The 27,344-nt window shown below is 34.4% G+C and overlaps 1 protein-coding gene and 1 pseudogene across 9 annotated transcripts in view; both read right to left on the bottom strand.

The window, feature by feature from the left end:
• LOC145247308 (uncharacterized) overlaps positions 1–27,344 on the bottom strand; it is a 537,232-nt gene that overhangs the window by 255,166 nt on the left and 254,722 nt on the right. The window contains exon 1 of one of the 9 annotated variants that reach the window (XM_080108937.1): positions 26,073–26,227. The exons of the other annotated variants lie outside the window; for them this stretch is intronic. Within the exon in view, the coding sequence (XP_079965063.1) occupies positions 26,073–26,139 (67 nt within the window). The 5' untranslated portion in view covers positions 26,140–26,227. Of the gene's footprint in view, positions 1–26,072; positions 26,228–27,344 lie in introns of those variants that run through there. 9 annotated transcript variants of the gene reach the window in all.
• Positions 2,489–2,605, bottom strand: LOC145247604 (5S ribosomal RNA; annotated as a pseudogene).

Genomic DNA, 27,344 nt, shown 5'->3' with positions numbered 1-27,344 from the left:
TCCAGGCCAGAGTGGACGTGGAAGCAATGGCAATTAAAGGGTGGCTCCACACTCCCCAAAGACCGCAAGCTGGGGCCTCATCAGCAGATATAGTTTAAGGTCATATTCAGGACCATTATAATTTGGATTATTCGAGCAACTGTTCGCAAGGACTCTATGCTATAACGGATAAAGAACAACATAAAATTAATTTCTAATAACACTCTTCTGAGGATTGAAGATCTAATTCTCAGTGTAGACGATACGCAGACTTCCATTAATAACTGACAGAATGAAAACAAATACTTTATCCACAGGTCCTACTAAGGAATTCTAAAGTACGAGAGCATGCTATCCCCCATGGATTAAATAAAGGGTTCTGTTCCAATGCTAAGGTTGAGTAAGAAAAAACCCAGGAAAAAGAGAATAAATTATGTCCAGGCTCTAAAAAGAGAAGATATTAAAGCTAAATACATGGGAAAATTCAGCTTGTGGAGAGAATTCAGTCCATCGCGGCCATAGCTTAGATTGAACTCACTACACTAGTTTGTAGTGTAATTCAAATCTTGTCAGTAGCTGAATACGTTATGCTTTGCCAGGACTATCAAGAGTATTTTTTATCGTGACGCCATTACTAGATGGGGTGCCTACCACGGTTTAAGAGAATCCCTTCTACCCTCAAGAGAAGGATAGACCATGCCAGTTTCTCAACCTCACATTTAAACAGGAGTGAGGGAGTAATAAATATGAGTACATCCGGGTCTTTTCTTTTTTTTTTTTCTCCTTGCAAAATTGTGATTGGCTGGTTAAGCCATAAAGTACCGACTGGTGGAGCCATCTGGGGAGAGATATGGAAAGGTACACAAGCCTCATGCTAAGAAAACCAGCTGCAACTATGACATTCGTTCAGTACAGTGACTTACCAGATCATTAGTCAAACTGAAGCAAGACAGCTCAGCTATTTTAAAGGATCCCTTTTGTAGGATATATCATGTTCGAAATTCCGTGCAGATTACTGAGTAAGAGAAAGATTCTCAGTGTATGTAAATTAAAAAAAAAAAGCAAAAAAAAAAAAAAACAACCAAAAAAATTAGCCCAATCTCATTATAAATTTATTTCAACCCACCGTAGGACCTTTTCAAATAAGAGGGTTAGTTAAGTTTTACTGTTCATCTCTTGCTGTTGGACAGCAAAACTTTTTCCTTTTAAGTTTTAACTTTGCTCTGCTACTTAAGATATCTTTTAGAATGGGCTAAGATTTCCCACAAAAATTGCGCTCTCCTTTAGGGATATAAAATTTCTATATATCTATATGTCAATAAAAGTGAGAATATGTGTAGGTGTGTGAGAGGTGACACTTCTAAACCTATTTACTCAACGAATTTTTGATCTACAGACTTGAAATTTGGTATACAGGGTATTCAGACATGTGGAAAACATTTTAATTGGTTTTAATCCAGAAAAAAAGTGCTGCTAATGAGTCATGGTTGAGAAATTGGTACTTGGGGTTATCAGATTTTTATCTTTTTATTAACTGTTTCATGAACGCACATGTGTGAATCATTCACATGACAGAGTCCTTATGTTAAGAATAAGTAGGTTTGAAAGTACTTTCAAAGATTGCGTCAAGCTGGCCTAATGGTTATAGTACTTGACTCACTGTTTTTAGGTTTTGGTTTCGATCTCAGCTCGAGCATTTTGTTGTATTTTTTTTTTTTTTTTTTTACTTACAAGAAGTGAACTGTTTAGAAAAAAAACATAATACTCGCATGCACATGTCTCAGTTTCTGTATGAATTAAAATATAATATTTATGAATATTTTATGACTGGGCAACGCCAGGCGGCCTGCTAGTATATAAGACTATAAATATAGATATTTTAAATTAGATCTTTTTTTTGATTAATGGATGCTCGATATTAAAAATAGAACATGAATATAAAAATAAAATAAAATGATTAAAAATTAAAAAAATTACGTTATTAATTCATCAAAAGTTAAAAAATAAGAAATATTATGAAAGATTTTCTTTATTCCATGGAGTTTCAAAAATTGTATGTTATTATTTCGCTAGTTATTTTATTCACCTCTCTGTTTGATGAAAGTGTTTCTGTAGAACGAACTGGATTCAACTTGGTACACCCCAATCTGTGTCGTTAACCACTTAGACACCTTCACCCTCAAGAAAAAAAGGCTAATTTTTAAACGAGGGGAAAACGTATGTACATACATCCAGGGCAGTAGGAGAAACCCTAAAAAATAATATTCAGTCTTTTGTGGAATGAGGGGGGGGGCGTAAATGGATGGTAACATTTCGATCGATTGATCGATCAATGCCTCCATTCAGTCTCAAAAGACAAAGGCTATACATGTAAGGTCAGTTGTGCATGTAATTGTGAGGCAAGGGTCGCGCAATTCCTAACCACACCTCTCCTGAATCGACACTGTTTGGGTCCAGTAGCAAGGAGAAGACCAGAACGACTGGAAACAATGCCGAGATAAGCGGAGAGCACATACAGCACCTGGAAGTCCCATATGGTCACCCATTTAGTACTGACCAGGTCCAACATTGCTTAACTTCGGTGATCCAACGGGAACCGATGTGTAAATGTGATCATGCCGTATATGATGGTAACATTTAATGTCACTATTAAACTTTTTTCCATTAACTACAAAAACATCTTTTCAATTACCGACTGTCATGACAGATAACATCCCACCTGAGAGCCTATTCTTTGAACTTCTCAGCTTAGCATTCATAGGCAACATGAATTGGAACAAATAAATTGAGGACATTGCCAAGGCTGCTGCAAAGGTGGTCTTGCTCTACCGTGATAGAAGATCACTCACACCAATGAGTGCCCTATATCTTTACAACGTCACAATTCTCTCGTGTATGAAGTATTGTTACCACATCTGAGCTGGTGCATCTATCACTAGTCTCTCACTCGTAGACACGATCCAAAAAAGAATTTTAAATCTAATAGGTCCCGCATTGTCGGCCAAGCTCTAACCCCTGTCCCATCACCACAATGTTGAATCCTTGTGTCTCTTTTACTGGTACTTTAGTGGCATATGCCCCAAAATGTCATAGCATTTATGTCCCCTCGATTTACATACTCCTGACTAACCTGAAAAGCAGCAAACTCCCACCCTTCACTTTGGAGGACCCTAGATGCCAGAAAACCTACTTTTACAGTTTCTTCTCTCAGACTGCTAGGCATTGGAAATTCCTCCCTGTTTCATACTGTATTAACATGCAAAAGTTTGAATGTAATGTGTACAGACATCTTGCTGCTTAACTGTCCACAGCTCTCCTGTTAGACACGATCCCAAATAGTTGCCCCTTGAATTCCTAGTGGCAATACATTTTGTTTCGGATGAAAAAGAGTAAAAAAAATGTAAACGTATGAGTAATGCATTGGCATTGCCCGGGTGTTTGGAAGTGTGTGTTGAGCCCCCCCCCCAAAAAAAAAGTGGTAGTAGGCAGGTAGGCTCGAACCCATACCACAGAGGAGTCTTTACCATTGTGCCATCGCCAAACTTGAAGTGTTGAAGGTTTGAATTAAGGCTAGTCAATCGAAAAGAGGGGATAACTTAAAAAAATATTGGCAAAAAAAAATCGACCCCTCCTTGTAGAAAAGTGCCCAGTTGAGGGTGAAGGAATCAATGGTTTTAGCCAATATTTCAATATTTGTCGTCCGAAGGGTTGAGCTTTAAAACGATACCGATCTTGTGAAAATCTGTTGCCTCAGTCGAAAGTTTTAAGCAGACATACAAACATACATACATACATTTAGACAGACAGTTCAGATTTATATTATAGACTAGCGGGGGGACCCGGCGTTGCTTGGGTTTTTAGAGGTGTGTGTGCTCGAGCGGGGGGGGGGGGTAATCAAAACATTAGAATAAGCGAAGTAAATATTTTTGAATACTAAATTATTAAATATTTTTATTTATTTAAATATTACATATAAAAAAAATGTTAAACTTAAAAAAATTGAAAAAAACACAAAAAAATTAACGTAAGGCAAACGAACGATATTAAATGTAAAAATCGAAAAACAAAAACAAAAAAGAAAACGCGAATGTGATGAAAGAAAAACAGAAAAACGAACGTTAAAACTAAAACAAAAAAAAACATCGAACGTGAAAAATGGCTTTAATAACCCAGTTTTAATATTAAAATTTTAAAAATCGAAAAAAAAAAAAGAACAAAAGTACACCTCACACCACGATTCGAACTTACAACCTTTAGATAATGACACTGACCTCTAATCAAGTGAGCTAAGATGACGTTGACGAAATTGGGTTGTTTTTTTTAATATTTAAACTAAATCATGTTCTGACGTCATTTGTACATGCGTAGAAGCGAACTTGTTATGAGAGGACGGGTTTTGCTACACACTCCCTGTAGAAAACTGATCATTTTAGGGTGAAGGTATTAATGCTTTTGGCCAATTTTTCGATATTTGTCGGGCGAAGGTTCGAGCTTTAAAATGATACCTATGTGGCGAAAATCTGTGGCCCGTGTCGAAAGTTTTTGCGTGACATACAAACACACTCACACACATTTTGCCTTTTATATATATAGACTAGCGGGGGGTACCTAGCGTTTCCCGGGGGTTTTGAGGTGTGTGTGCTTAGCGGGGAGTGTTAATCAAAACATAAGAATAAGCGAAATAAATATATAAAAAAAAAACACAAAAAAAAACATGTAAGGCAAACGAACGATGTTAAATGTAAAAATGGGAAAAACAAAAAAAGAAAATGCGAAACAAAAAAAACGAACGTAAAAACTTTGTTAAAAAATCTGAAAAATTATTACCCCCCACCAAAAAAAAAAACACGTGAAAAATGGCTTAAATAACTCTGTTTCAATGTTAAAATTTAAAAAGTTAAAAAAAAAAAAAAAGAAGACATTTCACACCACAATTCGAACCCAAAACCTTTAGATAAGGAGGCTGCGCTAAGATGACGTCAACAGAATTGTGTTAGTTTTTCAAATATTTAAAGTAAATCATGTTCCGATGTCGTATGACGCATGCGTAGAAGCGAACTTGTCATGAGGGGACGGTTTTTGCTGACCCCTCCCCGTAGAAAACTGATGATTTTAGGGTGAAGAAATTAATGTTTTTGGTCAATTTTTTAGATATTTGTCGGGCAAAGGTTGGAAGTTTAAAATGATACCGATCTCGTGAAAATCCGTAACCCGTGTCGAAAGTTTTTGCGAGACATACAAACACACATACATACAAACATAGATACACACATTTTCGCTTTTATATATATAGATTATTATTAAAATGGAATTGGATAATCTGTTAAGACTCTGTAACCCATAGGTGCTGTAAAATATGTGTCACGCCAGCATAGATTTTTACTGGCAGAAAAGATTCATGGTTTGACTGTTTAGTAAGTCGGGCCTTTTGACTATTGATTCCATGGCAGTAATTAAAATTGCTTTTCACGAATCATAACTGCTAGTTTTTAGGACTTTTTCTTTGTTCCGCTGACATTTGCTTCAACTTTGGTAAAAATGTTGGTTAGCACCGTTGACCATTTTTTTTTTTTTTTAATGGAAATAGTTCCACAAAAAGCAAAAAAAAAAAAAAAGAAAACGTATGATGTAAAGAGCTAAAAAATAGTACTTCAATGTCAAAATTTGCCAGTGATAAGTGTTAGATGATATAGATTTTGATTCAGAAAACAGCAATTCTTCCGTCTTTTTCAGAAACGTTGCTCTTGGAATGTGAGGACTAAAAGGACAAAATAAGGGAAGCGAGAGTTATGCAAGTTATCATAATTCATAGCATTAAAAACTAGATGTGTACGTGTGGTCTATATTATAAATCTATGTTGCATCAACATAGAAAAAGTTGCATCAACATAGAAAAAGTTTTAGGTCAGAGTTAGAGTTTGACCTTGAAAGTGAAAGTCAAGCATTTTTTACAAGTGACTTCACAGCATTAATTACAGTTGTAATTCATAGCTCATAACAGCTTGGATTTTTTGTTTTTTCTCTTGGCACTAAAATCAACAGAGTCCAAGACATTTCTGAAATGGCCTTTTCCTTATTGATTGCAGTATATTGCTGATCCTGTGCAGTTATAGAAGGTCCACCAGAAGGTTGCCTTCTTCCTTTTAGAAAGAATTAGTTTATTGCTAATCAGCTAAGACGCCCCTGCCAGGAAATACTGACAAGGCTGCCTACGCACTTTTCTGTAGGCCAAATAGCTCATCTTTGGAGGCGCTGGCTTAATTTAATCCTGCTTTCCGGCCCTCGTGTCACATCTTGTAGTGGGAGAGAGATAATTCTCCCATACAGCTAGTTTTTAGGACTTTCTTGTTCATTTGATATTTGCTTTTTTCAGTTTTGGTGAAAATGTTGGTCAAAGCCGATAACCATTATCATAACTTATGCCATTAAAAGACGAGGCGTGTACCCGTGGTCGATATTACCATAAATCAGACATAAACATGCAGGTTATATCCTCACCTGATCGGCTTTATATGCGCCGATGATTAATGCAGTTAGTAACCCTTGAAAGAGACTCTCTTATTGCTACAAAAATTTGACAGCAAACATAGCATCAGAATAGGATTTGTCCACAGGTCAGCAAGAATTTAATTTTTTGCCACAAATCATCACCATATTAGGTTTGAATGTCCGTTTGACATACTGGCATGTGTTGGATGGCTTTTAGAAATTGACTTTCAAACTAATCTATTCTTGTCCAGGTCTTTTATTATTATTATTATTATTATTATTACATTTCAACCCCATACAAGGCACATTGCCACTTTAGTGTAGAGGGTTACTATAAGGGGCAACAGCTACTGGGGTACTATGTAGGGAGTCGGGCAGCAAGATGTCGGTTTATGTTACACTTGAACTTCTGCATGTCAGTGCAGTTGGGGAAGCGGTTCTGGGGAAGAAACTAAGAAAGCTCTTTTACATCTAGGGATCTCTACTGTGTGGGGGTGGGATTTATTTGCCTGTCGGGTTTGTCGAGGGTGTTTACGTCGTGGGGGCACAAGTGCTTGCAGAGCATTCACCATTAAAATACTTTATTTATTCCGTTTTCTCTCAAGTAATGTTTGTAATAAGACGCAGAAACGTATCTGTATTTTGATTGACTCCCCCAACCCTTTCTCTTCTGAAATCGCTCTCTATGATGTTGCTAGTCTCAGTCTTTTTTGTGAATACTATTATGGCATATGTCCTTCAGAATTGTCCGATCTGTTCCCTGCTTCCTTTGTTTCAGCTCGTTTGATTTGCTGGTCTAGTGGTCTCCATTAATTTGTTATTTTTATATCTCATAATAGAGCTTCCTATTGCAGTAATTTCTTTCTAGGAATTGAAGTCTTGTAGAAATTCCTGCAGACCGTTTTCCTCCTACCTATAACCTTTTCAAGACTAAGATTAATAGGCATCTCCTGCTTTTCATTCTTGTTAACTTCTTACATCAAGTGGCTTCATGCCTTGTCTCAAGCGATTTTCATAAAAAAGGAGTTCATTCATATCACTTCTTTCCATGTTTTCCTTCGCTTTTACACTGAACTGACCCTACTATCTCAACTGTTCTATATTTACTAACTCCAAAATTCTCATTCTATACTTTCAATATGATTACGCCAATAAAGTCTCCTGTTCTGATTTAATCTTCCTCTGTGAAGATCTAAGCCTATCTTTAAGACTCGCATTACACCTCTATTGAATCATTCTCATATCATTTCTCTCCAAGCAGCGCATGTCCTCAACTCTCACTGGCTAGGTTTCAGTTTCGTACATCATCACATCGTATACACATGCCTGGTAGAGTCTTCTCTTTGTCAAAAGTAGTAACACTATGCGAGTTAGTAATGACCAAAGTTCACTGAATTCGACTTCATCTAGTCCTGCTACTTGCAATCACATTAGCACCTGCTCTACCCTGTTCTCCAATGGTATCAGTAAGTGTTTTGGTGTTAGTATTTGAATAATTGACAAGGAAGAACACAGTAACAGTTAAATAAATATGTATTAACGAAAATACATGAAAAACGTAAATTGAGCAATATCTTTGCTCAACTGTTGGACCGGTTCTCGTTACCCAGAAGTGATGTTCATAAAAATATTGAATCTTTTAGCATTCCAGCACATGATTTTTTTTCATGCTTACACAAGAAGGACCTTTTGTTCTTTACCTGCAAAATTATAAAGTCCAGGACTTGTACAGAACAGCTACCCACCGAAAATTCTTTGTTTCCAGGACTTGTACATAATAGCTACTGATCGGAAACTCTTCTGGAATTAAAGGTAGCTTTCAATATCCTACGAGATATAACTGTTAGTACATCTGTTGTAGACCTAGCAAAACGGAAACCATATTGCATGTCACTAAGGTTATTTTTGCTGAGGTGGTTGACTACTTCTCTATTTAACACAGATTCAAGCAACTTACTCATGACGCACAGAAGGTCTGTACTGAGAGGAAGATGACCGATCACCTGAATTCTTAAATACAGAGCATACTGATGAGGTTTTTCAGGGTGTTGGGAAGCAATTCTCCTTAAGACAACACTTAAACAGCTTTGTAAGTATGGGAGCTAGTTCTGGTTGAAACTTTTTTAAGCACTACAATTGGAATGCCGTCAGGGCCAGTTGCTTTATTGGAATCAAGACTTTTGATTAGCTTGGCAACATCACGCACAGATATTCGTATTTTATTTTATTGTTTTTTTTTTTTTACTTCAGTTAGTTTTAAGCGATCAAGGGAGCTAACTCCTCCTAGAGCTAACACTTCATTCTGTTACGATTTAAATTTATATCCGAGGGCTCTTTTAAGAATAGAAGCTGTTCCCTTTATGGCTGCTATTTGTATTTCATTACAGCTTGCTCTTCCAGGGATTGCTTCTAAGTATTTCTGAAGGTTCTTTTGTATTAAACCAGTTGCTCCTATCACAACCGGTATAAGGTTTATTTCTTTCAGATACCATGTCATTTTTTGTCTGCGTATACATTTGTATGTCCAGGTAAAAGTAAAAAAAATACAAAACAAACACTCTCAAATTTGGTATTTTCTTCATCAGCGTTGCCCCAGATAAATAATATCTAACATTTAGTAAAAACTGCCTAGCATTGCCCGGGTGTTTGGAGGTGTGATGAAGCAAAAAGAAAAAAAAAAAGTAGTGGCAAGCAAGCTTGAACCCGTGCCGCAAAGGCGGAAAAGAAAGTGAAAGAAAATCTGATGTCTTACCGCTACTACATGACGTGACTGGAAGTCTAAAGCATTCAAATTTAATGTAGTCAAGATGACTTTCAGAAATAGCGTTGCTTTTAAGCCTCCCACAAAAGCAAATTAGACACAAGGTCGTTTTTAAGGGGGGGGTACCCAAATAAATAGTAATTGTCTCAGTATGAAGGGTTTCCCCTACATTGACCAAAGACCAATTACAGAACAGATACTACCAGGCCTGAAGGTGAGGCGGATGTGTTCCAATAAGTTTTGCTTTATTCATACGAAAAAGACAAACAAACAAAGACGGCACGGTGGGAATTTTGTTTAACTTGCTCCAAAAAAAAGATAAAGACGATGTCCATTTACGAAAGCGAGATATTACGATCTGGGAAGTATGCGAAAACTTCTCGTGGAATCTAACTGACGCGAGAAGCCTGATGCAAAAAGCCTTTCGTGGACATACACAAATGCTCCCACCCATTTTGCCCTTTATGTAATAGACTAGCATGGGTGCCTGGCGTTGTCCGAGTGTTTGAAGGTGTGTGTTGAGCCAAAAAAGAAAAAAAAAAAAGTGGTAGTCGGTACGCAGACTCGAACCGCAAAGGAGGAAAAGAATGTAAAAAAAAAAAAAAAAGTGACGTCTTTGCTGTTGTGCCCATTGACAAACCAGAAGTGATAAATGTTTCAATTAAGGCTAGTCAATCGAAAAGAGGGGATGACTTTCGAAAATATCGACGAAAAAAGTGACCCCTCCCGGTAGAAAAGTACCCAGTTGAGAGATTAATGTTTTTGGTCAATTTTTCGATATTTGTCGTCCGAAGAGTTGAGTTTCAAAACAATACCGATCTCGTTAAAATTCATCACCTCTGTCGAGTTTTAGACAAACATACAAACATACAGACATACATACATTTAAACAGACAGGTGAGATTTATATAGATTGTTCATTCTTTGATCTAAACTGGTGTAGAATTTATCAGGAGGTGAAGTTATTTTTAGCCAGATTATGTACTAACTAAAGGGAAGTAACTGATTTTTAATCAAGGAGTTTTTTTATTTCCTTATACTTATTTTTCGAGGGATTTATAAAAGTGTGTGTTATGTATGCGTGTTCAAAGAGAAGAATGGGCTGGGCATAGAAGAAAAGGATGGGAAAGAATGAGAGAACAAGGGTGTGGAGAAAATAGAAAGAATTTTTAATAGGAATATTTTACACTTTTGTCAGATAATACTGCTAGTCTATAAATATAAAAGCGAAAATGTATGTATGTATGTGTGTTCGCTTTTTCTGTGTGTCTACAAAAGGCTTTTTGCAGATAAGCGGTCAGTCGGGTCACAACTTTTTAAAACTTTTTATACCACATATAAGTCGTAATATCTCACAGTTAACAACGAAGCTCGCCTGTCTATTAAATTTGCTCGATTTTGGGAAGATAAATATTCAATATTTGTTGCTCGCCGCATGTGGGTTAGTCTTTTTCCTATAACATCTTGGGGAAAAAAAAAAGCGTTCAGCAGTAAATGAAATCCCGCAGTCAAACTTGACCTCATTAACTCATTAAAACGAGCACTTGCTAAATCCAAGTAATTAAATAAATTCAAACGTGTTTCCATAAGCATGTCGCGGTGGGGCAATGGTTAACGTTGCACTTTTTTTTTCACAACTTTGCCTCAAGGGTTCGGGTTCGATCCTCATACTTACTTTTTTTTTTAACACCCCCCCCCCCACCTCCTCCAAACACCCGGGCAACGCCGGGTACCCATTGCTAGTATTATATAAAGGACAGTTGTGTATGCGTGTGTGTGTTGTGTGTTTCTGAGTGTGTGTTCGTGTATTCATGTGTGTTTCTGTGTATGTGAGTGTGTTTTTGTGTTTGTTCGTGTGTGTGTGTGTGTGTTCTTGCATGTGTGTACAGGTGTTCGTGTGTGTGTCCAGCTAAAAATATAAACTTCAAAATGTTGTTATATTTTATATCAGCAATAATATCTCAAATTTAAAAATTGTTTATTTTTTTGAACAGGGGGGGGGGAGGGGTCAACTTGTCCAGGATTCGTCGTTTTTAGCCATTCCCAATGTTAACTACTAAATAAAGGATAGTTTTAGTACTTACATTATTATTAATTTTGAGGCATTAAAACAAAAGAGAGAGGGGAATGGGCTGGGTAGAAAGGTATGTAGAAAAAACATGGAAGTGGGGGAAAAAGAGAAATTAGGTAGAAAGCGAGAAGTTTTAATATAAAATGTTATGTACATTTTTAATTTCTATTTTTATGATCCCGGACATCGCTAAGTAGATCTGCTAGAATGGAATTAAAACAGTGAAATATAATGTGGAAATAAAAGCACTCCCAGACAACGCTGGTTATATACAACTAGTTGAAACCAATTTTTGTTTAAAAACGATTTGATAATAAAAAAGAAAGTGGATAGGTTTCTACCACCATTTTGTTTTATTTCTAATTTTGAAGTGATTAGCGAGTCTTTAAAGATCTCGTGGCCATATTTTCTTGTTCTTCGGCAACATCCAGCATTACTCGTTTTTTGAACCGAATAAACATTTTACATCAAATAAAAACACTAAAAACTTATCTAATTAAGTAGAGAAGTAACTTATCTTGCCTTTGATAACATTTATTTGTTTTATATATATATATATATATATATATATATATATATATATATATATATATATATATATATATTTTGACAACTTTTTCGCACTTCTGTGGCTTGGAATACAAACCCAGTTAAAAACTAGAGACAGCTCGCAACCAATTTTTGTAAACAAACGCTTCGATAATAAAAGAGAAAGAAAAAACAAGAGAATACTAATTATAGTTTTTATAAGAGGTCAAAGTTTATAGGTTGATTGTAAAATTTCTGTTTAAAAAAAACAAAAAAAAACAAAGCAGTTTAATCATGAATAATAAAATGTCCAAGTGACATAATTTAAAATGTTTAGTATCTTGTCTCTTCATTTTTTATAAGACTACATAACTCTCTTCTGTATTCCTTGCCGTTAGCAATCACGTACAGCTTTTTGTAAACGAATAGAGCACTCTAGGTAGATTATAATGTGCACTTAGAAAAGCAGAAAATTATATGGAAAAAGAAAAACTGCCAAATATAAAATAAGGAAACTGATGTGCAATTTTTAGGACAGTTTTCTGATCCTTATTACTTCCAGCTTAACTTGTAGCTTGTGCAAATGGCATAGTGGATAAGAAATCTGACTGCAGTATCTATGTACGCTTCGTTATCATTGATTAGACCAGATCGTGCACTGACATGAGCATCCTCATGACAGTTTTCTGATCCTTACTACTTCCGTGCTGATTAATAAAAAATTGAAAGCACCACTAGAAGATTGCCATACATAGCCAATGAGTTCTTTCTACCTGATTTACTTCTTCAACAGAGTTAGCCTTTCTTAGATGTATAGCCTTCAAAGCAGCATAGTCTCCACTACGGCTCTAAGCATGGACTCTTAGTAAAAAACTTGAAAGTAAGTTTGATGGAACTTACACTAGAATGCTTCCTGCAGTGTTAAACTTAAACTGGAACCACACTATTTATCAGAATTGTGTATGAAAACTTATCGATAAACACCACTATGCTAACCATCTTAAAAATTGATTATAAATAAAATCCGGAACAACACGTGGAGTAATCTAATTTATAAACCAACTAGGAGGGCTACCCAGCAACGCCCGGATATTAGGCATTTTGCATTGAGTAACGTATACCACAACACAATGACAAAGTGATTATTTATTCCAGGACACACTGTGCTTAAATGCACATGCTCTATCTGTAAGCCATCTGTACGGTCGGCTGCCTAGGATCTCTTCAGTAATAAAACAGAGAAGAACGCGATATGACGGACATTGCTACGGAAGGAAAATGAGGTTGTCAGTGATGTGGCACTGTGGGATCCTAAACACGGAACTGCTAAAGTAGGAAGACCTGTCAAGGCGTACACAAGATTATTGACAAAAGACACTGGCTTACAACTGGAAGATTTTCCGAAGGCCAAAGACCTGTGGAGAGAAAGAATCAATTTGGTCTGGGCAACCCGCTCGATTCCATAATTAATCGGATATATGGTGTGAATCAAATCTCTACTTTTATAAAAAAAACAAAAAAACGTCCCTTTGTATGTGTGAGTTACTTCCTTATAAGTTCCGAAACGGCTGAGCCTATTTTTTGGAAAATGTCACACAAAGTTAATTTATATGTCTGGCAGTGTTCTTTAGTTATCTTTTGTACATAAATCCACCTGATAAGCATCGAACATCGGAAAAATCCAATTTTGAAAAAAGACCTTCTTCTCTTAAAATACAATTTTTGTATTTATCATTAATAGAATATGGTTCACTAGCATGGACTCTCAATAAAAAAATTTAAAAAATTAAAAGTAAGTTAGGTCGAACTTACACGAGAATGCTCTAAGCAGCGTTGAACTATAAAACATGCTTAACTATTATTAGCGGTCGGTATGGCTTCCAAGGATTTCTTTAGTTAAAAGAGAAAAAAAGAACACGATATGACGGACATTGCTCCAGCAGAAATAATGAGGTTGTCAGTGATGTGGTACTGTGGTATCCTAAACATAGAACCACTTGAATAAGAAGATCTATCAAGACTTACACAAAATTATTGACAGAAGACACTGGCTTACAAATTAAAGATCTTCCTAAGGCCATGGAAGATAGACACCTGTGGAGAGAATGAGTCAATTTGGCCTGAGCAACCCGCGTGATATGATGATGATGATGATTGCTTTCACCAAGACTGGGGAACTTCATCTACCCCGGATTATTGTTAGCCCCCAGAATATCGGAAGTAGGGGCTAAAAGATGCTACACCTTGCCCAGGAATGATCTGGAAATATGCGGTCATTTATTTGATGCAATATACATATCCGCCTACATGTATCTGAACATTTATAGAAAGAGTGACTTATTTTTTTCAGGATCGCCATTTAATTTGTACACATGTTTGTGCTGTAAGTACATACAACAGACATTAGATGGCAACAAGAATAAAATCTGGGTTTTTTTCTGAAAATCACTCCAGACAGGGCAAGAAGTCACTTGATGTAAAGAGCTAAAAAAAAATAAAAATAAAATAAACAAAAATAATAAGTCAAAAACTTGCCAACGATAAGTGTTAGATGGAATAGATTTTGACCTAGAAAACAACAATTCTTTCCTTTTTTGTTAGAAACAACGCTCATGGAATATGAGGACTAAAGAACAAAATAAGGAAAGCAAGAATTACGCAGTTGACGAAAGTAAACTTATGATCAACTTTATTCTCTCCTTCATTACTTTTATATTATCCATAATTATATTTATATTTAGTTTATATATATATATATATATATATATGTTATATTATCTGTAATTATATATATATGTATATAGTTATATTATCCGTAATTATATATATATGTATATATATAGTTATATTATCCGTAATTATATACACTTGTGCCCGATATTATTCATACCCCTCGGATCTTTGAGATTTCTATAAGAATATTGCTCAAACCAGAAGATAGACAATATTAAAGGGATTTCAAACAATAAATCAAGCATAAGCATTTAATTTAAACTCAACAAATAAATAAATTATGCAAGTTTGAAGCATTATACTAAGAAAAACAATAATGGCACTAGTTCAAAATTATTCATACCTCTCTTACTAATAGTCAATAGCATGCCCTTTATTCTTAATAACTGCCTGTAACCGTTTTGGATATTTATCAATAAGGTTTTTACAAGCATCAACACTGATTTTTGACCATTCTTCAATGCAGTAGTTCTCCAAATCCCTCAAATTTCTAGGTTTCCGCTTTTTAACCTCAGTTTTCAATATGTGCCAGAGGTTTTCGATAGGGTTCAGGTCAGGACTCTGGCTAGGCCATTCCAAAAAATTAATGTGATTATCCTCAAACCATTTCTTGACTATTTTGGCAGTATGTTTTGGATCATTATCCTGTTGAAGGACCCAGTTTGGTCCTAAATGGAGCTTCTCCGCATCCTGTCTAATGTTTTTCTGGAGTATCTCCAAATATTGCTCCTTCTTCATGGTTCCATCTATCTTGACCAAACTACCTGGACCACTAGCCGAAAAGGAGCCCCAAAACATTAGGCTACCACCACCATGTTTCACCGTGGGTATGGTGTTCTTTGGGTTGTAAGCTTCTCCTTTCTTCCTCCAAACGTAAGAAGCATCCATATGGCCAAACAATTCAATTTTTGTTTCGTCAGTCCACAAAATACTTGAGAAAACGGACTCTGGAGAATTCACATGGGTCCTAGCAAACTTTAGACGTGCTGCAAGGCTTTTTCCGGTGTGCAATGGAGTCCTTCTTGGTCTTCTTCCTTTCAGACCATTTTCATGCAGAGTCCTTTGCAATGTTTGCCTTGATATTTTTATGCCAGAAGACTCCAGATTTTCTAAAATGTGCTTAGTAGTGGTGGTTGGATTTGCATTAACACTTCTTACAATATTCCTGGTGGCTCTAGCAGACAGTTTCCTTTTCCTTCCTCTACCAATCAAGTTGTTTGTTGTGTGGTGGCTCTGGAATTTTTTGATGATGCTCTGTACTGTTGCTGTAGGGACCTCAAATTTCTTGGAAATTGACTTGTAACCTAAACCATCCTTATGTGAATTCACAATTTTAGTCCTAAGATCATTACTAAGCTCTTTTTTCTTCCCCATTCTAATAATTTTTATTCTTTTATTGGTTTTCAGTTGATATCATTTTAATTTCTGAAAAATGCAAAAAACGAAATGAAATTAATCAAAGGTTGTATAAAAGCATTCAAAATAAGAATCAAACAGGAAACAAACAGTCAGAAACTCGATTAATACTGAAAAAATAAGGGGGTATGATTATTTTTGAACATTGCAGATTTTATAAATAGCTGTATATTTCTTTTATTACAAGTATCCCGAGATTTTAAAATGACGAAAATGATCGGAAGAGGTTTATTAAGAATATGTATCAATATGGACGTAAACAATAAATTCTTACAAAGTTACACCTAATAAACTCAATTTTCAAGAGGGGGTATGAATAATATCGGGCACAAGTGTATATATGTATATATATAGTTATATTATCCGTAATTATATATATATGTATATATATAGTTATATTATCCGTAATTATATATATATGTATATATATAGTTATATTATCCGTAATTATATATATATGTATATATATAGTTATATTATCCGTAATTATATATATATGTATATATATAGTTATATTATCCGTAATTATATATATATGTATATATATAGTTATATTATCCGTAATTATATATATATATGTATATATATAGTTATATTATCCGTAATTATATATATATATATATATATTAGCAAAAGTACCTGTCGTTGACTGGGTTCAAAAACAGCCTACAGAAAATGGACTGATTTATGAAAGTATGATAGGTTATGAAAAGGAAGGGTTATAAAGAGATAGTTTCGAATTTGGGCGTATCAAAACCAAAGCAAAATATGATGAAAGCAAAAATAAAATAGATAAACCCCATAATTTATTATACCATACCCGTTCACACTGAAACACTTATGACAGTATTCTGTGGATCTATATTAAAAAAACCTTCACAAACTTTGTGACATATTTCTATTCTATGGAGGTCAGGCGCGAACGAACACCCCATAATTTTATTATACCATATTTCTTCAAACTGAAACATAATTATCAAATTACGCAGATAGATATGAAAAGTCTTTATTAAAGTTTGTGCCTATTTTCATTCTATGGAGGCCAGGCGCGAACGCCGACCCCACAATTTTATTATATCATCCCTATTTAAGTTAAACATACTTATCAAAGTATTATGTACATCTATATCAAAAACACTTGTAAACGTTTTTTTTTTAATTTTTAAATTTTTTATTTCCATACTTTGTGGATCAAGCGCGTATACAGACCACACAATTTTAATGAATTATCATTATGCCAGATCAAACATACCCATTCCTGTGTCTCGATACATCTTCTATCATTATATGTGATCAGTTTTTTATAATAGTCAACCATATAGGAGCCTATTCGTGGCCAGACACACACACAGACGTTCAGCTTTATATTATAGAAGATATAGTTATATTTTAGTTGTATTATTCATAATTATATTAATTTTTAGTTATATATATATATATATATATATATATATATAGTTATATTTTAGTTATATTATCTGTAATTATATTTATTTTCAGTTTTATATATATATATATATATATATATATATATATATATATATATATATATATATTTTGTGTACAGAAAGTTGTTAGTTGAGACAGATCATTGGTACCGTCGGTTTCAAGCCCGATAATAAGGCCCGTTTAAGGTATCCTTATCAAGCTCTCTTCAGCCAATATTCGACGACGAATATTGGCTGAAGAGAGCTTGATAAGGATACCTTAAACGGGCCTTATTATCGGGCTTGAAACCGACGGTACCAATGATCTGTCTCAACTAACAACTTTCTGTACACAAAATATAAGTACGCTCTTAAAATTTGGATTTTCCTTTTAATTGAGCACTCTGCTGGAATTCTTTTTCCAAAAAAAACTAATCATATATATATATATATATATATATATATATATATGTTACATTTTAGTTAATATTATCCGTAATTATACTTATTTTTAGTTATGCAAAAAGAATGTATTAGCATGTATGTCACAGCGTAGGACTTGCCCTCGACCCTAACAAAACTAGCAAAGTGCAATAGAATAGCTAGTGACAGGTATTACCGGTTTGGGTTCAAAACAAGAAAGAGTGATCCGAGCACCATTTTATCCTCTGATGTGTCAAAAGTATTTCATAGAAAGAGGATTCTATCAGGAGTCGCGTAACTTCTAAAGCAACTGAACTTCTTTCCAGCAAGCTTAGCATCACATTTTATATAAGTCTTTCATTTCAAGTCCAAAATAAAAGTCAATCATATGAGCTTATCAAAGCAAAATGCTGATCTATATTAAACCTTTTGAAGAGAGTAGAAAGTCGACCTTGTGTTTATTTTCGGCAGCCTCATAACTTTCGTTTCCCTTATTTTTTCTTTAGCTCTCACATTCCATGAGCGATGTTTTTTGACAAAGGGGAAAAAATTGCTGTTTTGGGGGGAGGGGTCAGAATTTATATATCTAACACTTATCGTTGGCTAGTTTTTGGCAGAGTGTGTCGGTTGTTCAAACCATTATCTTGTTAAAAATAATGTTTTTTTTTCTAAGTTGTTTAAGGTGAACATCTGACGAGTAAGTGACTAAAAACGCAGCAAAGACATAATTTTGCAGACTTGTTAGTCGCAAATTAAACAATATTGTAATGGTTACCTTATGAAAAGCAATAAATTACCAACTGAGAAAACTTGATATTTGAAACTTAATGAATGAATATATATATATATATATATATAGGACTCAGTAAAAAGAGAAAATGGAGGTATAAAACTATATAGTAATATATAGAGAGAGATTTTAGATTTATTCATTTGTTTAATAGGTGTATACATCAATTGGGGTATTTGAGTAAAAAATAATTCTTTATACCATGATATTTCGAAGCCTCAAGCTTCTCATCAGATGAGTAGAGAAGATGCTAGGTAACATGATGGGGATGTGATTTCTATTGATAGTTTCATTAGGAGCGAAATAGATTATTGAGGTTGTTTGTGGGAGCTATATTGATCTCTGTGATAAAGGAGGGATGTAGTTTGTAATATATAATGTAAGTAGGTGTATAGCATGTCTATCATAGTGGGGTTTATGTATGTGAAGAGTACGTGTGTTTAAGCTCTCGGGGAGAATATAGGATAAGATGACGCTAGTTTCTTTTTTAACCATATGTGTAGATGTGTTGTAGCTATGGGGAGGTTTTTACATGAGAAACGTGGTTTCTGCTAAGTTGGTATTTTAGCAGGGGTATCCGAGACTACAACAGCACTTAGAAGCATTTTAACTCCCCTATATATATCATCTTTCAAGATTTCCTATAGAAATTATTCTATCATTTATTAACCCAGCACACTACACACACAGACACATATATTTATTTTCAGAATTTAAATTTTTTAAATATATAAAGACAAAGTGGAGTCTAAGCTAGTCTATATAAAACTTCTTTTGCTAACTGGAATACCAGATAAAGATGGAGTTTCAAAGATTTGTCTTTTTTCTTCAGAGGAAAAACAGTTAGCAAAAGAAGTTTTATATAGACTCCACTTTGTCTTTATATATTTAAAAAAATTTAATTCTAAAAATAAATAAATATATATATATATATGTATATATATATATATTTTTTTTTTTTACATAGGCATCACCACATTATCAAGGCCAAGAGGCCACTCAAGGATAAGGGTTAAAGAGTGTACAGTAGAAATTGGACAATATAGTAATCATTAGTAATAGAAATTCGGTAAATTTGATAACTTATATGGAACGGCTCAACAAGAACTTATTTACGTTAGACTTGAACACAACCATATTGTAGTCAGCCGGAAAGCAGGAAAACGGAAGACAATTCCACAGGCGTGCAGTTCTAAGAAAGAAGCTTTGTTCATGGAATCTATGTTTAGGTTTAGGCACAGATAAAGAGTGGGGGGGAATTATTGATAGTGTTTACAGCTAGACGAGTGTTTCTTGTGAAAGTTTGGCGAGGGGGATCATAGATTGAAGCTCAGTCGAACACTATAATATATATATATATATATTAGTTTTTATTTATATTCACCCTAAATAAGGCAAATTGCCACCGAAACATAAGTAGAGAGTTGAACAGCTAGATGCCTGCTCACATTAAATTTAAATTTCTGCATGTTAGTACGGTCAGGGAAACAGGGCGGGAATTCCAAAGTCTAGCAGACTGAGAGAAAAAACTATAAGAGCAGACGGCTCTCTAGCACCAAGGGACCTTTACAGCGAAGGTGTGGGAATTTGCTGTTGGATATTTACATCAAGGTGACACTAGTGCAATAAGTTCGTCAGCACACATTCCATTAAAGTACCTGTAAAACAAGTACAGGTATGCCACATTGCTGTGATGGGACAGAGGTTGGAGCTTGGTTGGCAGTCTGTAACTTATTAGTTTGGAGACTCTTTTCTGGACCCTGTATAATAGCGGGAGATGAGTGATTAATGTACCGACGCATATGTGACAACAACATTCCACGCATGGGAGAATGGTGGCTTTGTAGATATATAGGGTACTCTTATTTATAAAGAAAATCATAAAATTAACTGAGAAAATGGTTTTAAATTTTCACAAAGTGAGCGTCTTTCAGCAACCTACACAAAATGCATAATAATCCTTGCTTACAACAGAATAGAAAGGGAATACTAATAACAAATGTAGATAAATCTATGCCTATTGTAGTCGACGAATCGTCTTTTATCTTATACTAGCAGGACCTGTATTCCGGCATTTCCTGTGAAAATTGAGAAAATTACAAATTGCAACCCACAGAAGTAAATTACAACCCACAGAACTAAACACAAATTTTTAGAAATAAACCACAAAATAAAGCAGTAATGATAAACTACTCCCATCATAGTGAAGTGTGCATTATATTAACATCAAAACAATCACCGAATTTAAAAGCAAAAAAAAAAAAAAAATAGTTAATTAATATAATGTCCTTTTGAAAAATACATATGCAAATTAGTTGACTTTACAAGTTACATGCATACTTGGTTGCAGGTAAGAAGACCTGCATTAGTGAATTGACGTGGTACACTTCTGCTCCATGCAGCAATAATGACTTGGCAGAAACTCACAGACTTGGGTTACAAAACCTTACCACATCCTCCATATTTTCCAGATCTTGGGCCAGTAGATGTAGAACAGTTGAGGTAACAGATTCAGTTCGCAAATGAAGACCAAGAAAATGGCTATTATATTTAGGAATTTTTAAGATGAGGATTTCTAATTTGGATTATTTAGACCACTGTTCTCATCCCGAGTTCCACAAGAGACACCTGAATAAGGTCAGAGATTACATCAGTTAAAACATAGTAAAAATAACACTGGAAATGAGCAATAGTCCAAATAATCCAAATTACAAGTGTAGTAAGTTTGTTGAGGCACATTCCATGCAATAACTTGAAACAGATTTGGATGAGTTGTAAATGAAGTAGCGACAGGGGTTGAAGCTTGGCAGAGACTGTGGCACCTATTATGTTAGAAATTCTGGCATCTGTGCATTACTGTCATAGAACTTTTTTAGTTTCAGTTTGAAGAGTGCATATGAGGGGAAGACAACCTGGAGAATCGAAAACTTCAACTAATATCAACAACAATACAATAACACAAAATAAAACAATTTTCAGAACGTTTATTAAATGTAAATAAAATTAAGAAAACTTCTATTTTCTAATTTTTTTTATACAAAATAAATGGAAGATTTTTAATTTATAAATAGCTGTGAACAGCGTGTTTTCCTTTTGGTTTTTTTTTTTGGTTTTTTTGAGAAAGTTTTTTTTTAATTTTTTTTTTACATATTTATTGAATTAAAATAACATTTTAAAAATTCTAATAACACAAATGACTAATTTTATTGTTTATTGGAATATTCTCTGATGAACTAGAAGTACTTATACCCCTTCGACGTAAATACTCGCAACTAACCTGACAAGCAGCAAAATCCCACTCCTACACTGTGGAGAGCCCTACTTTGTAGTTTGCTTTGAAGAAAATTGATCATTTGCCAACTACTTCTACAGTTGAAACCAATTTTATTTATACAGTTTTATTTACACAACGGACATGGTCCAGAAAGAGCGATGAAAATAGGAATACAAGAAATACAGGGTGTTCCAAAAGTTTTGGCCACATTTTGACATTAAATATCTCGAGAACTATTAAGAATATAAAAACGCATCTGGTATATTCAGAAAGCTTGTGATCTCAAGTTTTTCATGGAATGGTCAAAGATGTTTTATGTGGGCATCATTGGTCACATGACACATATGAAGCCGATAGTCCAATTCTTGCCAAAGTGTATACTGAGTCAGTAGACATGTATATCGTACTATACAAAAAAAGGTTAAGCCCAGGTATTTCACCTTGCCTCTTGCTCGTTTTTGTGAATGCAATGCGAACTATTTTATGGTGCTTATGCAAATTAACACTTATGGAAGCAATTAAGAGTAAAGAAAATATAGAAAAGTCCACATGATGTACATGCTCATTACAAAACAAAGATGTTATATTCCAAAATTTACATAAATTGATCAAGTATTTTTTGTTAAACTAAGAACATTTTATAACTTAAAGAGGTAACAAAAACAGCAATTTACGATTTTTAGAAATTTTACTACTAAGCTGTATTGAACATAGGGCTGATTTTTTATCCCAACACTTTGATTTTGGCTGTTGCCATATTATTTATTTCATCGGATTTCATCATGGCTGATGAAAACACTGACTCGCTTAGTTGTAAAATTTGATTTTTTTTAATAAAAAAAAAACCCTACTGAATCAAATTATGTGATTTTTGGAATATGAAATCTTTATTCTGTAACGAGTACGTACATCATAAAAATTTTCTGTATTTTCTTTACTGTTAATTGCTGCTATAAATGCAATTCTGAATAAGCACTGATTTTTAAAAATAATTATTGTTTCAAAATTGTAATTAAAAGAAATATAAAAAAAAATGAAATTCATTTAATTCAATGAATGTTCGACTAATTAATGTTTTCTGTAGTTTTACTTAATTACTTTAATGCATTTGTTTTAATTTAGCAAAAAAAAATTAGGGAAATTTTCAATAAATTTTGTGACTGTCTCCCTTTCTCCCGAGTAGACACCTTCAAAAATTTAAAAAAAAAAAAAAAAAAAAAAAATTTTAATTATCCTGAAAACGTAAAATGCAGAAGTCTTCAAAAATTTAACAGATTCTGCAATTTACAGACTTGTCTAAGACATACCGACGATGGTGCAAGTTCAGAATTTAACGTAATTAAAACAAAAAGTACAAAAAAATTTTGTGAACGGATTGAAGATATATTCTAAAAAATAAGTACACTGATCAAGTAGTTTTTTTTTTTGGGGGGGGGGGGAGGTAACTAAAAAGAAAAAATATCAAATTTTATGAGTAAGAAAAAAAAGAGTCTGCCTCGCAGATATCTCCGCAATAATTCAAACTTGTGATATCAACCTCATAATACTAACGATTTCACATTAATCGCCACCATCGTTTAAAAATGATTTTCTTATATGTGTGTGTGTGTGTGTGTGTGTGTGTGTGTGTGTGTGTAACCATTTGATCAATTTATGTGATTTTTAGAATATGACATTTTTGTTTCGTGACGTTTAAGTACATCATAAAAATCTTTCCGTGATTTCGTTTTTTTTTGTTTTTGTTTTTTTTTTTTATCTTTTAAATTAGGTTGCATTCTGGATAAGAACACAGACGATCATTTGGCAAATGATCGACCATATTTCTACTTTATACCTTTTTTTTTCTTTCAGATAAACAACATTACCCACTACCTTCCTCTATGTCCAAAAAATCGCTTCCTACTATTTCTTGGCGTTCTTATGATATTTCGTAAATATTCCTAATTCCAATTCATCAAACTCTGCTCTCCATTTGCAGTCTACCCTGGCACACAAGCACTAGAATCTTACCACTAACCCTAAGTCTACGTAGCAACAGACCCCCCACCACCACTCAAAAAGACTGAAATAATAGTTAAATAAAATAAACTATTAAAAAAAACAAAAAACAAAAAAAAGGAACAATTTATTGGTGATATATAAATGGAATTAAAAAACAAAACAGTTTCCTCTTAATAGGTAATCAGGAAAAAACAATTATTTGAAAAGGGCATTCGGTTAGTTACTTATGTCAAAACTCGAGAATCTTCGTAAGTCTTGGCCACATATTTAAATAAATTTTCAGTGGAAGGCTGTCTCATCTTTACGCTTCTAAACTTAAAAATTATCAAATAAACAAAACAGTAATAATGGTCAATTTGCACTGGTTGTCCAACCTGCAAAGGGTGTTTATTACTAAAGCCGTTCTTAACATAGGAGGTTGAATATAAAAAAATGCCTTTCAGAATAAACACCCCTAACCTCCTCTTGCTAAGAACAGCTTTCGCAATAAACATCTCCAACCTCTCCATGTTAAGAACAGCTCTCAGAATAAACAACCTTTGCAGGTTGGACAACTGGTGCAGTGCACATTAACCGTAATAATTAAAACGGTTAAAATTAGTTAATAAAATTAAAAGGATTGAAATTAATTAATTAGAATTAATTAATATTAAAACTAACAGGCATATTAAAAACACTGCCGATGTAATCCTCTGCTTGTATAAGAGCTAAATACGTTCTAAAATAGTACTGTTGCCGCATCTCGGCAGGAGTTGCCTGGGACACCTATCCTGCTTTGACAGAGTTCAAAACCAGCTTCGAAACCTAGTAGGTGATGCCCTTTCCTCTTCTCTGCAACCCCTTTTTTTACAGAAGAGTCATTAAGAACCTGTCTCTGCTCTGTTGTTATTTTCATGGCAAGTGCTCGTCTGAGCTCCAATCTATGCGCCAAACTTTCACAAACAACACTCGACTAGTTACAATCACCATCAACAATTTAACCCCACTCTCTATCAGTGCCTAAACCCAAACACAAATTCCATGAACAAAGCTTCTTTTCTACCTGCCTGTGGAACTCTGTTCCACTGGCTTACTTTCCAGTTAACTACAATAGTCGTCTTCAAATCCAAAGTTCTTGTTGAGTCGGACCCTTAAATAATCGGTGCTAGTGCACTTACTGATCCGCGCTATTTTTTAAATTGTATTTCCAAGTTTAATTAAAGTTTTATGTTTTTTTTATTCAATTGTAAGGTTAAAGTATAGCATAGGTACAAAACACCCTCCCCATGTTAAGAATGGCTTTTTAAATAATAATGTTATTATTTCAGTATCGATCAATAAGTGCACGAGTACCAAATAATCAAACCATACCAAATTTCTACCCCTAACAATTACTACGCTGTTGTCCCAGTGATCACATTACATTCATTAAATCTTATCCTTGAGTTGGCATCAGGCCTTGATAAATGGTGACTCTACTTCTAAAAATATGTTAGTTAATTAAAATGAATTAATATAAAAAAAAAAAGGTAAAACTATACAAACACCGTGACAGCGAATTAACCCTACCCCTAACTCCAACCCTAACCCCTAACCCTAACCCTAACCCTAAACCTAACCCTAAACCTAAACCTTAACCCTAACGCTGTCACGGTGTTTGTATAATAATACCAAAAAAAACACGTTCTTATAAAAAAGATTTCGTGCTAATGCAGAGAGTGATCCGCGCTATTTTTCAAATCGTATTTCTACGTTTAATTAAAGTTTTATAGTTTTTTTTATTCAATTGTAAGGTTAAAGTACAGAATAGGTACAAAACACACTCCCCTCCCCATGTTAAGAATGGCTTTTTAAATAATAACGTTATTATTTCAGCACGAATCACTGTGCATGAGTACCATTTTTTAATAACTTCTTTATAACTTAAAAGTAGTATAAAAATAGAAATCTAAGAAGTATATTAAAAAGCTAAACTAAAAAAAAAAAAAGAAAAAAAGGCGAGCACTGAGAATTATCGAGTCGAGACGACACCATACAAATCGCAGGTAAAAAGATAAAGAGAGAAAGGGAGGGGTGTAATAGGTAATCAACAGGTGTGTAAAATCAGTGCGCGCGTAGAAGTTTTGTTTTTTATAGAAGTAATTTTATATGATAACAATAACATTAATGTTTGGATTTCTTTTTCTTACGATTTGTCTTACCTCGAAAGTTTATAGGTTTGACAACAGCACCACGAAATATCCGATTGCCCTGTGATGGTGTGTACATCACACAGTGCCCGACAAGTACAAAATACCGTTAGTCTCCCAGAAAAAGTGCAAAAAGACTCGTTTGAACAGCTGAGAAGAGAAACTGATTAGAGTTATCTGCCCTTTGTTACGGAATTTTTTTCTTCTTCTTTTTCTGTTGACACATTGAAGATGAAGAAATTTTTATTGAATGCTTAGAAGAGAATGCAGAAAAAAAAAAAACAAGTAAACAAACAAGACGAAAAGGATATATTTACGTCTACATAAAGTTTAGTTATGCGTATATGTTTATATATCTGTATGTACAAAAGTTATTCCTAAACTAATTAACCGATCATTATGAACCTTGTAAAAGGTCTACTAATTGGAATGAGACTAAATATGGGCAGCATTTAGTTTTATGCACAGGGGATAAAATACTGTAAGTGTTATATATATACTAGACTACCCGTGACCCGTTGGGTCAGTATGTTATATTAGCTATGGAATTCATGTATGAGCGTGACACTTGTGATGTAAAGAAAATAGGTTTTTGTTTTGTTTTGTTTTTTTTTGGACATAACAGAAACATTTCTAAAGAATATAGATAGATTTCTAGTAGTCGTTCTGTTTATTATAATTGATTATTTTGGAAAAAAAATTTACAGTTACTGAATTATAAGTGGTTGTTGGCCATACTTACGAGGGGCGTGCAATAAGTAATGCCTCTGACCCACTTCCCATAACAGTAGAGTAACGAAACTTGGCATAGTTATTAGTCTTTCTCTACATAGGAACCACCCAGAGTTATGCATTTCTCCCATCGTTTTATGCAGCTCTGGAGACCGTTTTTGTAGAACACCCCAGGTTGGTTCTCCAACCACGACGTGACTTCAGAAATCAAGGCTGCCTCATCTGGGAAACGCTTTCCTTTCAAAAACAACTTCATGGCTGGGAAGAGGTGAAAGTCAGAGGGTGCAAGGTCAGGAGAGTAGGGAGGATGGGGAAGAATTTCATAACCACACGCCCGTGCTTCTGATCTGGCGACATGCGAGTTGTGGACCGTTGTCCTGCAAGAGGGGGATACCTTTGCTTATCTTGTCCCGCCTCTTGATTTTGATAGCTTCCCTTAATTTCCTCAAAATTGAAGCATAATAGGCTCCTGTAATTGTGGTACCCTTTGCCAGGAAATCTGTCATCACTACTCCGTCCTGGTCCCAGAAGACTGTGAGCATAACCTTGCCA

The sequence above is a fragment of the Euprymna scolopes genome, chromosome 25 (assembly GCF_053919585.1).
Source record: "Euprymna scolopes isolate OS-2025 chromosome 25, ASM5391958v1, whole genome shotgun sequence".
NCBI classification, from domain to species: Eukaryota; Metazoa; Mollusca; class Cephalopoda; order Sepiida; family Sepiolidae; genus Euprymna; species Euprymna scolopes.
The sequence above is the reverse complement of the archived record's forward strand: the minus strand, read 5'-3'. Positions and strand labels throughout refer to the sequence as shown.